The sequence below is a fragment of the Nannospalax galili genome, unplaced genomic scaffold (genome assembly GCF_000622305.1).
Source record: "Nannospalax galili isolate Female #2095 unplaced genomic scaffold, S.galili_v1.0 scaffold898, whole genome shotgun sequence".
Lineage (NCBI taxonomy): Eukaryota > Metazoa > Chordata > Mammalia > Rodentia > Spalacidae > Nannospalax > Nannospalax galili.
Genome location: NW_008342399.1, coordinates 3,344,021 through 3,355,358, shown reverse-complemented (window position 1 = coordinate 3,355,358; position 11,338 = coordinate 3,344,021). Strand labels below are relative to the sequence as shown.

Sequence of the window (11,338 nt, the reverse complement as noted above, 5' to 3'; positions counted from 1 at the left end):
TCAACCTATGGTTGACTATTTTTCCTCCCACCATAAAGGCCTTACCAACTGTTCCACTGCCAACACCCCAGTACTCTTATATCAGCCTCTTTCATGATATGTAATATAGTCTTAATTATTTTGATTTGCTTGTTGTATTCTTCCCTCTGTAACCCAGAATGTCCTCTTTATTGCTCTCTTGATATCTCTGGAAGTAGATTGAGAATATGCAAATAAATGTGCAAAGTTTAGAGTATAATAATTTTTGGATGCGCCATAAATTCACTGAAAAGTGCACAAGTGAATGTCTTCCTCTTATGGTGTGTTTCATAGCCCCTCTTCCAATAGATAACCATTAGCAGGTTCTTCACACCAAATCTCAAATTATGTTTTACTCAGTTTAAAATTTCTAGCTGCGTGTATTAGCACATGCATGCTTTTAATCCCAGCACTCCTGGGGGGGTGGAGGCAGGAGGATCAAGAGTTCCAGGCTAGCCTCAGCTACCAGAGATCCTCTCAAAAACCTAAAACAAACCATTTCCTGGGATGCACTGGTGGTAGGGCACTGCTCTCATACTATTTTATCTATTTAGTTTGTAAATTAAAAAATACTTTATTACTTTTATTTTATGTGTATGCGTGTACTGCCTGCATGTAGGTAAATGCACCCGTGTTGTGCAATGCCCGCGGAGGACAGAAGAGGTTGTCACATCCCCTGGAACTGGAGTTACGGCCAGTTGTTAGCTGCCTTGTGGGTGCTGGGATTCGAACCTGGGTCTTCTGCAAGAACAGCCAGTGTTCTTAACCGCCGAGCCATCTCTCCAGCCCCTAGTTTGTAAATTTTTATCGTCTTATTTTATTGTCTTTTTTGAGGGAAGGTCTTGCTAGATAGTCCTGTCTGGCCTGGAACTCGTGACCTTCCTAGTGCTGAAATTGTAGGCATTTACCATCAGCCTCTGCTTTCTTGTACACTATAGCTGCTCTCAAGAACTCCCTAGAAACGAACCTGGTCAGTGACTTTAATAGGACATAAAGGATCGAACTAGCTAGGCTGGCGGGGAGGGTGTAGCTCAGTGGTAGCGTGCATGCCTAGTGGTAGCGTGCATGCCTATGATGCCCAAGGTCCCTGGGTTCGATCTCCATCACCACGGTGGAGGAAAAGTTAAAATGTTTGAGCAAGACTCGAAAGCACAGGTAACCGAAGCTACAGCGTGCGGCAGTTACTATGGCTCCCGGTGCCACGAGTCTGACGTCAGTCCGTGGCGCCGGATGGTTACGCAATGGTTTCCGCCGCCTTCTTCGAGCCGGTCGGGGAGAGGAGGAGGGAGAAATTTAGCGAATTGTGTGGCAGGGTCATGAAGAGGAGGCGCTGGCGGGAGAGCGGCGGAGGCGGCGGAGGCGCGAACCTGCGGTAGCCGCAGCTGGTGGTGTGGCCAAGCGGGAGGACGAGGGTCCCGGCGGGCGGGGCTCGGGGCTGAGCGGCCGTGGAGTGGCCTCTCCCGGCCCCCCGGCTCCGCCATGTTCCGCAGGGCACGCCTTAGCGTGAAGCCGAATGTCAGGCCTGGTGTCGGCGCCAGGGGCTCCGCCGCTCCTCATCTGCTGCGTGGCGCCGAGGCGCCCAGGCCGCCCGGGCCTGCCGCCGAGTCCGCTCCGAAGTCGGCCGAGCCCACACCGGTGCCTGCGGTGGATTACAGGGGAGCGGGGCCCCAGGAAAAGGCTCCCGGGAGAAGGTATGAAGCTGAGCAGTTGAACCCGACCGCGGAGTTCCTCGATGGCAGGGAGTCTATCGTTCGATGAAATCCTTCTGCGCTGCAGTTTAACCCCCGATCCAAGAGTGCAGCTAGTACGATTGTCATGGTGTAAAGAGGAGCATGTTTAACAGAGATGGGACTCCAGGTCTAACAATTCTGAAGTCAAGGATAGTTTAAGTAATTCTCCTGGGTTACTTTCAGGAAAAGTACTTTGGGCTTTTTGTTGTGAGAATATTTATTTTGAAAAGGAGAACTTTTTTTTTTTTCCTCCACGCGGTTTTGGGACTTGATCAGGACTTCACGCAAGTTAGGCGAGCGCCCTGCGACCGAGCCTCACCTGCAGCGTTTGATAATGGATAGAGATTCTGGTTGCTTGTTTTGGTTTGCGGGTGTACTCATTTATGGTGTCGGTGTTACCCGAATTAAGACACCTGATTTAGCATCATGTACCACTTTAAACTTAAAGTAGGCTGTTCTCAGGGAGAATTTATTCCTCTCTTAAATAAGGGTAATAGTACCTCCTTTGGGGGGGTTCGTATAAACAGACTTGCACATGACATGGCAGTATAGTTCTCCCATATTTACTGGTTTCAGAAAAAAAGGTGACAGTGCAAAGTAATTAAAGATGTGACATGTTAATACGATGGGCTCAGATTTTTAAAATTTTTATTTTATGTGTTTGAGTGTTTGTATGTACATTATATGTGTACCATATGTGTGCCTGGTGTCCACAGAGGCCAGAAGAGGGCATCGATCTCCTGAAATTGGAGTTTCAGGCAGTTGTGAGCTGCCATGAGGGTGTTAGGAACTGAACCTGGGTCCTCTGCAAGAGCAGCCGGTGCTCCTTACTGCTGAGCCATCTCCAGTCCCTCAGTGAATTTTTGTGTACAATAAAAATACCAATATTGGTTGGGCTGGAGGGACAGCACAGCTGTTAAAAGGCTAAGGCTAACAACCAAAACGTTAAAAAATGCCAATATTGGTCACTGTTCTAAAGTCTTTGAAGATTTTTGTTAACTATATAGGAGTGGCTCCCTGAATGATTAATAGTTCATAAATTGCCCATAAGCTATGGTCCTGAGCCATTATGGTATAGACTACCTTTTTTGTTATTGACAGAGTATATATGTATATACATAATTTTTTCTTTTTAAACTCAGTCTCATGTAGCTTAGGCTGACTTGGAACTCACTATATATGTATGGGAGGATGACCTTGAATTTCTGATCTTCCTGCCACCTTCTGAGTGCTGGAATTACAGATGTGTGCTACCATTGCCAGGGCTTTATGCAAGCACTCTACCTACCAACTGAACTATGTTCTCAACCCTTGTTTTTAATTATATCACTTTTTTTGATAGCCTTTGCTACTTGTAAAAACCAACAGAGTATATGTTCTCTTCTTTCACATTCACCACAACTGGATATAATACAAATGGTTCATGTGTTACATTGTTATAAGGGATAAAATTTTTGGGTGAAGAGTGCTAGACCTTGTGCATGTTAGACAGGCACTCTACCATTGTCCTGTATATATGTCCAGCTTTGAGAAAAGAGGTCAAATTAGAGATTTTTAATTTTAAAAATTATTTTTATTATGTGTATGAGTGTATTGCCTGCATGTATGCTTCTATGTATGTAAGTGCACCATGTGCATGCAATGCCTTTGGAGGTCCTAAGATCTTAGCCGCTGAGCCATCTCTCCAGCCCCTAAATTAGAGATTTTAGAGAGGTTATTTCATGGGCTGTCATTTTCAGTTTTTATATAGAATTAATTCTAAAATATGACAAAAGTGGACTTTTAAATTCTTTTTTAAGTCATTTTTACGCCAGGTGTGGTGGTGCAGGCCTTTAGTCCCAGCACTTGGGAGGCAGAGGCAGGTGGATCTCTATAAGTTTGAGGCCAGCCTGGTCTACATAGAGTGTTCCAGGCCAGCTGGGGCTACAGGGAAACCCTCTCAATATCATTAAGACAAAAAAAAAAATCATTTTTATTTTATGTGTGTGAGTTTTGCCTGCCATGTATCTAAGTGCACCTGTGCATGCCATGCCCATGGAAGCCAGAAGAGGGAGTCAGATTCCCCTGGAACTGGAGTTATAGTTGGTTGTTAGCCACCATGTGGGTGCTGGGGATTGAACCTGGATCGTCTACAAGAGCAGCTAGTAGCTGAGCCATCTCTCTAGCTCTTGACTTAATGCTCCTTTTTTTCTAACATTAAAAAATTTAACTAATACATATAATTTTATTTAATGTGCTATTTCAATACAGATATACAGTGTGTCAGGAGAATTGGTATATCTATCACTTCAAAAGTTTATCATTTCTTTGTGTTGAGCGCATTCAAGATCTTTCCTATATGCTATAATGTGTTAGAAGTTATTTTCTTCTATTCAGCTACATCCCTGTTCTCTTAATTTGCTTTTAGGCCATTTCTGAGTTATTTATATCTAATCTGCACCATAGCCAATAGTTGATTTAGAGTGACTAGGTACTTTTTTTGGTTAGGCTCTCATGTAGTCTAGGCTGGCCTCAAACTGTGTTGCTGAGGATAACTTTGAACTTCCCATCCTTCTGCCACCATCTCCTGAGTGCTGGGGTTACATGCATGTAACAAAACAAAAGCCAACCCCACCCCTCTGCTATTCAGTTATTCAAAATAGGCTAATTAAGTTTGATTCTTTGTCTTTTTTTTTTTTTTTAATGTAATTTGAGGGAGCTCACCATCTAATTTTGTTCTTTAATTGCTTAAGGACTGAGGTTTAAAAAAGACAAACTTAACAGCCTTCTTTAGAATTTACATGTATTGGGGCTGGGCGCAGGGGTACATGCCTTTAATTCCAGCACTCCAGAGGCCTCTGCAGTGCTTTCACAGGCAGATCTCTGTGAGTTCAAGGCCAGCGTGGTCTATACATAGTGAGTTCCTGGCCAGCTCATTCTACAGGGAGACCCCCTGTCTCAAAAAGATTAAAAAAAAAAAAAAAAAGAATTTGCATATATTAAAAGATGGGTCTTTCTGTTGGTTATTTTTGTTTTTTGATTTATTATTTTTTTGTGTGTGGATGTGCATGTGTGTGCCCACAGTGGCCAGAAAAGGGTGTTGGAGCTTGAGTTACAGGTGCTTGTGAGCTGCCTGGTGTAGGTGCTGGGAATCAATATGGGGTCCTCTGGAAGAGCAGTGCCATCTCTACCTACTTTTTGTTTGTTTGGGGATAAGACTCTTACCTGGCAGTTCAAGCTGGTTGCAGTCCACTGTAGCCCAGACTGGTTTGTGCTCATAGCAGTCCATCCACCTCAGCCTCCCAGTACTAGGATTACAGGTGTGAGCTACCATACCCAGCTGAGAAACTTGAACAGTATTTTATTGCAGTTCTCTTGTAATTAACATGAATTGAAGAAGTAATTGTTTGTGGTTTTTGTTTGTTTAAGGAGGCTTTACTATTTTGAAACTATCATTAAAAGATTCATTGTGTCTTTTTAAAAAAATTTCTTTAGTGATACAAAAACTAATGGTGAAAATGTAGAAGAGTCCAGCAAATCGTCCTCTACTGTTTCACAGAGAAGAAAGCGAATATCAAGTACTTCTAGTCTTGTTAAACCTGCTGTCAGTGTTTCTTCACAATCGCAACCCTTATCTACAGTTAATCAAGATGCTGCACAACCAAGTCCCATTCCAACTAAAGAGAAACAGCCATGTTCAGACAGATACCGAATATATAAAGCCCAGAAACTGAGAGAAATGTTAAAAGAAGAGTTGAGAAAAGAGAAGGTAAGGGAGGAGAGTTGCAATTTGAATGTTGCCTGCTTGATTTCTGTTTTTAGGTTAGTACGGCAGGCAGCCTTTGGAAGAAAAGAGGCATGTGTAGGAATTGATGGGGGAACAATGCCAAATAGTGTCCCATATGTTAACAGAACATCTTTTGTAGTACAAACCTTGAACAGTAAACCTTGTAAACTGTTTTCAACTGATAATCTTATTTATTATGATGATTTATTTGTTTGTTTTCAATTTTTAACACAAAGTCTGTTCTATAGCCAAGACTGGCCTGGAACTCTGTAGTCTAGGCTGTCCTCCTGACCGAGCCTCATGTATGTTGGATTATAGGCCTGAGCCTCTGTGCTTGGCTTGATGTCATTTTTAAATATTTTATATAAATATTTTTCATTTATATTTTTCGTTGGTTTTGATAAAAGTAACAAACAAGTTTTTATGAATATATAGATACACAAGCATATTTATAAAATAAACTTTCAGTTTTCATATAAAGACATTACATGAGATGTGGAGTATTAATAGATGAATATACTTGAACAATATGAATTGGCAATGTTTCAAATTGAAACTATGGAAAATTGCAAATGGAAAAAGTTGTGGAGTATGTTCGAGTTGTCGAGACTATGTCTTTTTAATTTGTGTTCTTTTTAATCTTGATGATCATGATTGCTTTTCCTTCAGGGCACAGTAAACAGTGAAGTAGCAGTGGATCTGGTTTTGAAGTTAGAAACTTAAGCTTTGCATGTTAGCTTCCTCCCTTACTGGCAGTGTGATGTTGGGCAGTTTAATCATTCTATATCTATCTCTTTCTTCATCTGTAAAATATTGCAAGTAATAATATCTGCCTCTTTGGATGTTGTGAAGATTTAATATTAATACATGTGAAACACATTAAAACTAATGTATTTTAATGTCTAAAAACCAGTAAGTGTATACAGATTGCAACTGTTTTAACTAACTATTAATGCCTCTTTTTGGTAGAGCTGGAGATTGAACTCAGGATGTCATACATGCTAAGCGTATGTTCTAACACTGAGTTATATACCTGGCTCCAATAAACAGAATTGTATACATTGAGCTTTTATCTAGCCTCGATTACTTGAGTTTTTGAAAACTATTAAGAGATTACTCATCTTTGGGAAGCCCTCACCCATGCCGTCCTGGGTGTGTCCTAACTTTCTTCACAGTGCCTCTCTTTCTCCTAACTTTTGTAGTTACACCTATATTAATAAGGAACCAGAGATGACTCAGCAGTTAAGACTGCTTGCTCTACAATCTTGAGTACTGAAGTTTCAATTCTAACACCTATATAACAAGCGGTCTGCTGAACCTGCCTTAACCTCAGCTCTGAGAGGGGTCAAGAACAAAGGATCACTGTGGCTCGCTGCCTTCCAGCATGACTAAAACATAAACCCCAGGTTCAGGGAGAGACCCTGTCTCAAAGGAATAGATTGAGAGTGGTAGAGGAGGACCTGATGTCCTCTTCTGGCCTCCGTGTGCACACACAAACACATACCCATGCACACACATGTGCATACATACATACATACATAAAAGTAAATCTTAAAACATCTCTACTAAAATCTACACCTCAGCTTCATTAAAACAAAAACTACTAAGGAAAATGTGCTATGACATTTTTAAATATTCAGGTTGTGTTTTCTTAAAATTAGGCATAATTACAATAATACCAAAGCACTTGAAATATGTATAACAGTGGATTGTTTATTGAGTATAGTGCATCTAAAATTACTCTGTTTATAAAACCCCTATGTGTATATAGAAACAATGGAAAAACAAATTTGCTACAAATGAAAGTCAGAGGCCACCAGATCGTTCAAAAATGACTATGAGAGACTTCATATATTACCTTCCAGATAGCAATCCAATGACGTAAGTAAAATTTATTTCTGCATCTGTCTTTTTTAGGTATGTAGTGATTTAAATACCACTTTTAGAGTACAGTTTCATGTACATTGACAAAATTCATAGCATATATGTTGTCTTTCTTAAGATCAAATTTCTAACAAAAATGAATTTTTTCTTTTTGTGGTGGGAATTGGGCTTATTACTGCTGTGCTGCACTCACAGACATGCCATATCAGGTAACTGCTTTCTGGGTGACAGTGGTGCCCTTTATCTCCAAGATTATAAAAGTTTCCTTTGTTTTAATTACTGGGATGTAATGAAACCAACTGGGTACCTTCTCTCTAATCAAGATTCCAATTTCTATTTCTGACATATTATAATCTGAAACAAAGGAATGTTCAGTTTTGTGCCCTACTTTATAATTGAATACAGTGCAATTTGAATAACAAGTCCTTCATGAACAAAGCTTCTTTAATTAAAGTTGGCTTGGGGGAGAAGGCAGAAGGCTTCCAGCAATCTGCTTGTTGTGCTTTTGGTGGTGTAGCAGGTGGAATTAGCACGTCCTTCAGTGTAGGCTTCTTTTGGGTTCACCAGGTCTTTGGCCCAGTTGAAGGAAGGGCCAGAAACCTAGGTTTGAGTTTGACAACTAGTCGTTGAAGATGAGCCACCTAGGTTGCTTCATGTCTTGGGACTGAAAGTTTCTCGTCACTAAGGAATTAGAGGGTAAGAACATTTCTGATTTAGGGCCCAACAAATTATTGATATGTGACAAGTTTTTGACTGAAAATTTTCTTTTTTTCCTTTTTCCTTTTATTTTTTGTTTATTTATTTGATTGTTTGTGTGTTCGCTTTTGGTGCTGGGGATCAAACCCAGGGCCCAGGGATTCACAGAGTTAATCCCCCATGTTCAACAGAAAAACTGATGTTTGAACTGCACCATTATTAACCAAGCATTATGGTATATTATATTAAAAAACATAGAAGTTAAGATAATTTTCTTCTTGCTACAGATAGACTTGATAGGATATAAATTTATTTAAAAGTATTCTTTTATTTGTATTTAATAGTTCTTCACTGGAACAAGAAAAGAAAACTGAAAAATTATTGACTCCATCCCAGACACAAGAGTAAGCTTCTCATCTTTTTCTTTTTTCAATGTGTTCTATTAATGGATACTTTATGTTGTTACTGGGTATCAAATAAGGGCCTTAAATAGGCTAAGCAAAGGTTCTACCACTGAGTTATATATACTTTTTTTTTTACTTTTCATTTAAACAAGCCCAAACAAAGAACTACCTTCTGTTATAACTACCAATGGCCTGGCCAGTTCAATATTCAAGATGCTGAAGAAATGGTCCTTGTTCATATCTTATGCCCAATAGATGCATTTTGTGTGTGTGTGTGTGTGTGTGTGTGTGTGTGTGTGCGTGCGTGCGTGCGTGTGTAAAGGCAAGAGAGCAGAGTCAGGTGCCTTCCTCAATAGCCTGTCTAACTTATTTTTTGAGACAGTCTCACAGTTAAACTCCGTAGCTACCAGATTAGGTGATGTCGGCTGTCCAGTAAACCCCAGAAATCCTCCTGTTTCCACCTCCCTAGTGTTGGAATCTCAAGCTTATGTCACCTCCCCTAGTTTTTTATGTAGCACAGAACTCAGGTCCTTATGCTTGAGGAGCAAGCACTTCACTCACCGAGCCATCGCCACAGCTCCCACATGTTCTTTGCATTCAGTGTTTCTATTTGGTGTCCAGAGTTACTTATTTTTTTTTTAAATTTTATTATTTTTATGTGTGTGCGTGTATTGCCTGCATTCAGGTAAGTGCACCCATGTCATGCAATGCCCACAGAGGACAGAAGAGGCTGTCGGATCCCCTGGAACTGGAGTTACGGACAGTTGTTAGCTGCCATGTGGGTGCTGGGATACGAGAACCCGGGTCTTCTGCAAGAATAGCCAGTGTTCTTATCTGCTGAGCCATCTTTCCAGCCCTTTTTTTACTTTTTAAAAATTACCTGTTTGGTTTTTTTAAAAATATTATTTTTATTTTATGTGTTTGAGTGTATTGCCTGCATGTATGTAAGTGCACCTGTGTCATGCAATGCCCGAAGAGGTCAGGGGTGGGCATCGGATCCCCTGTAAATGGAGTTATGAACGGTTGTTAATTGCCAAGTGGGTGCTGAGAATTGAACCCAGGTCTTGTGTAAGAGCAGCCAGTGCTTTTAACCACTGAGCCATCTCTCCAGCCCCCTGTTTGTTTTTTAATATTTTGTTTATTTATTACTGGTTTTACTTAAGTGTGTGTTTGTGCTGTGTGAGCTTATAAGTGCCATGGAGGCTAGAGGGTTATATTATTTATTTGTGTGTGTACATGCTTGTACCTGTGCCTGTACTTGCAATGGGCATGCAATAGAGTTGTGTAGAGATCAGATGACAACCTGAGCAAGTCACTTCTCTGCCATGTGGGTTCTGGGGATTGAACTCAAGTTGTCATGCTTGGTGGCAAGTGCCTTTATCCACTGAGCATGCCTTCATGACTTTCTGTCTGTGCCTCTTGAGTGCTGGCCACAGACCTACCTGGTTTTTATATGTTTTTTTGTTGTTGAGATAGGGTCTCCTTGTTTGAGATAGGGTCTTCTTGTAGTCCCAGTTCTCCTCCTGTAGCCCCAGCTAACCTGGAACTCCCCATGTAGACTAGGGTGGACTTCAAGGATCTACTTGCCTCCACTTTCTGAGTGGGGATTAAAGTCATACATCACCATGCCCATTCTTATGTGGGTTTGGAGGATCTGAACTCTAGTCCTCATGCTTTCAGGGTAAGCACTTTGGCATCCCCCTCACCCTCAAATGGAGCTTTCTGTTATACTAAAATGACATTTGATTGGATCTTAAACTTAGACTCAACTAAGAATAGAAGCTCTAATTGGTCATGTTGGCTTATGCCTATAATCTAGCATTTGAGAGGCTGTTAGAAGGATCCCAAGTTCAAGGTCAGCCTGGACTACATAGGAAGACCATGCCTCCACAAAATGATGCTGCTTTATTTAAATCAGGATGAAAGGCCCACATTATTTGGGTAATGACCAATATTATGATTTACATATATATTTATTTTATTTATATGTGTGCCTGTGCCTGCATGCACATGTCACAGTGTATGTGTGTAGATCATAGAACAACCTGATGGAGTCAGTTCTCACCCACATGGTTCTGGGGATTGAACTTAGGTCATCAGGCTTGGTGGCAAGTACTTTACCTACTGAGCTCAAGGATCCACTAGTTTTTTAATGTGTTATTCCAGGTTTATAATTTACATGTCCTTCAATAAAATATTAATCAGTATAATAGAAAGTAAGATTTGGATTCATCTTTTGCAAAACTAAGTTTGACTTACATTGGAGCCAGAAGTTTTGATATACTATTATTCAGTAAGCTGACTGAATAGTTATGTGTTGGACATGGAGAGTCTCTGAGTCTGATGCCATTGTGGGGCTGTATAGTGAGTTATCAGACCAGCCATGGCTTTGTAGCAAGACTGTCTCAGAAAACTAAAGAACAAAACAAAATAAAGTTTAAAAGAATGACAAATATATTAGAAAGCTAGAATGGATTTTGCATGTTTTTATCATAAAGTAATGAGATATGTTTGACAAGATAGGTATGTTTAATCAGATTTAGACATCATACTATGTCATACTATGTTTGCATGTATCGATTTTTTCTTTTTTTTTTTTTTTGGAATTGAGGACTGAACCCAGGGCCCTGTGCTTGCTAGGCAAGCACTATACCACTGAGCTAAATCCCCAACCCCTGTTTGCATGTATTGAAAGGTCACATGGTATCCTTATTACTCTACACAAATTTCTTGTATTTCTGTACCAGTTTAAGAATAAAAATAAGGGCCAGGCATGGTGATGCATGCCTTTAATTCCAGCTCAGGTGGTGGTGGTAGTGGGAGGGGGGTTGGGGGTGGTG

At 40.6% G+C, this 11,338-nt stretch overlaps 1 protein-coding gene across 2 annotated transcripts in view; it reads left to right on the top strand.

The window, feature by feature from the left end:
- Window positions 1-1,295: 1,295 nt before the first annotated feature.
- The window catches only part of Bdp1 (B double prime 1, subunit of RNA polymerase III transcription initiation factor IIIB), a 117,541-nt gene continuing 107,498 nt past the window's right edge, over window positions 1,296-11,338 (top strand). For both annotated transcript variants that reach the window (XM_008838483.3, XM_008838482.3), the window contains exons 1-4: window positions 1,296-1,709; window positions 5,223-5,496; window positions 7,286-7,395; window positions 8,439-8,498. In XM_008838483.3, the coding sequence (XP_008836705.1) occupies window positions 1,498-1,709; window positions 5,223-5,496; window positions 7,286-7,395; window positions 8,439-8,498 (656 nt within the window). In that variant the 5' untranslated portion in view covers window positions 1,296-1,497. The remainder of the gene's footprint in view (window positions 1,710-5,222; window positions 5,497-7,285; window positions 7,396-8,438; window positions 8,499-11,338) is intronic.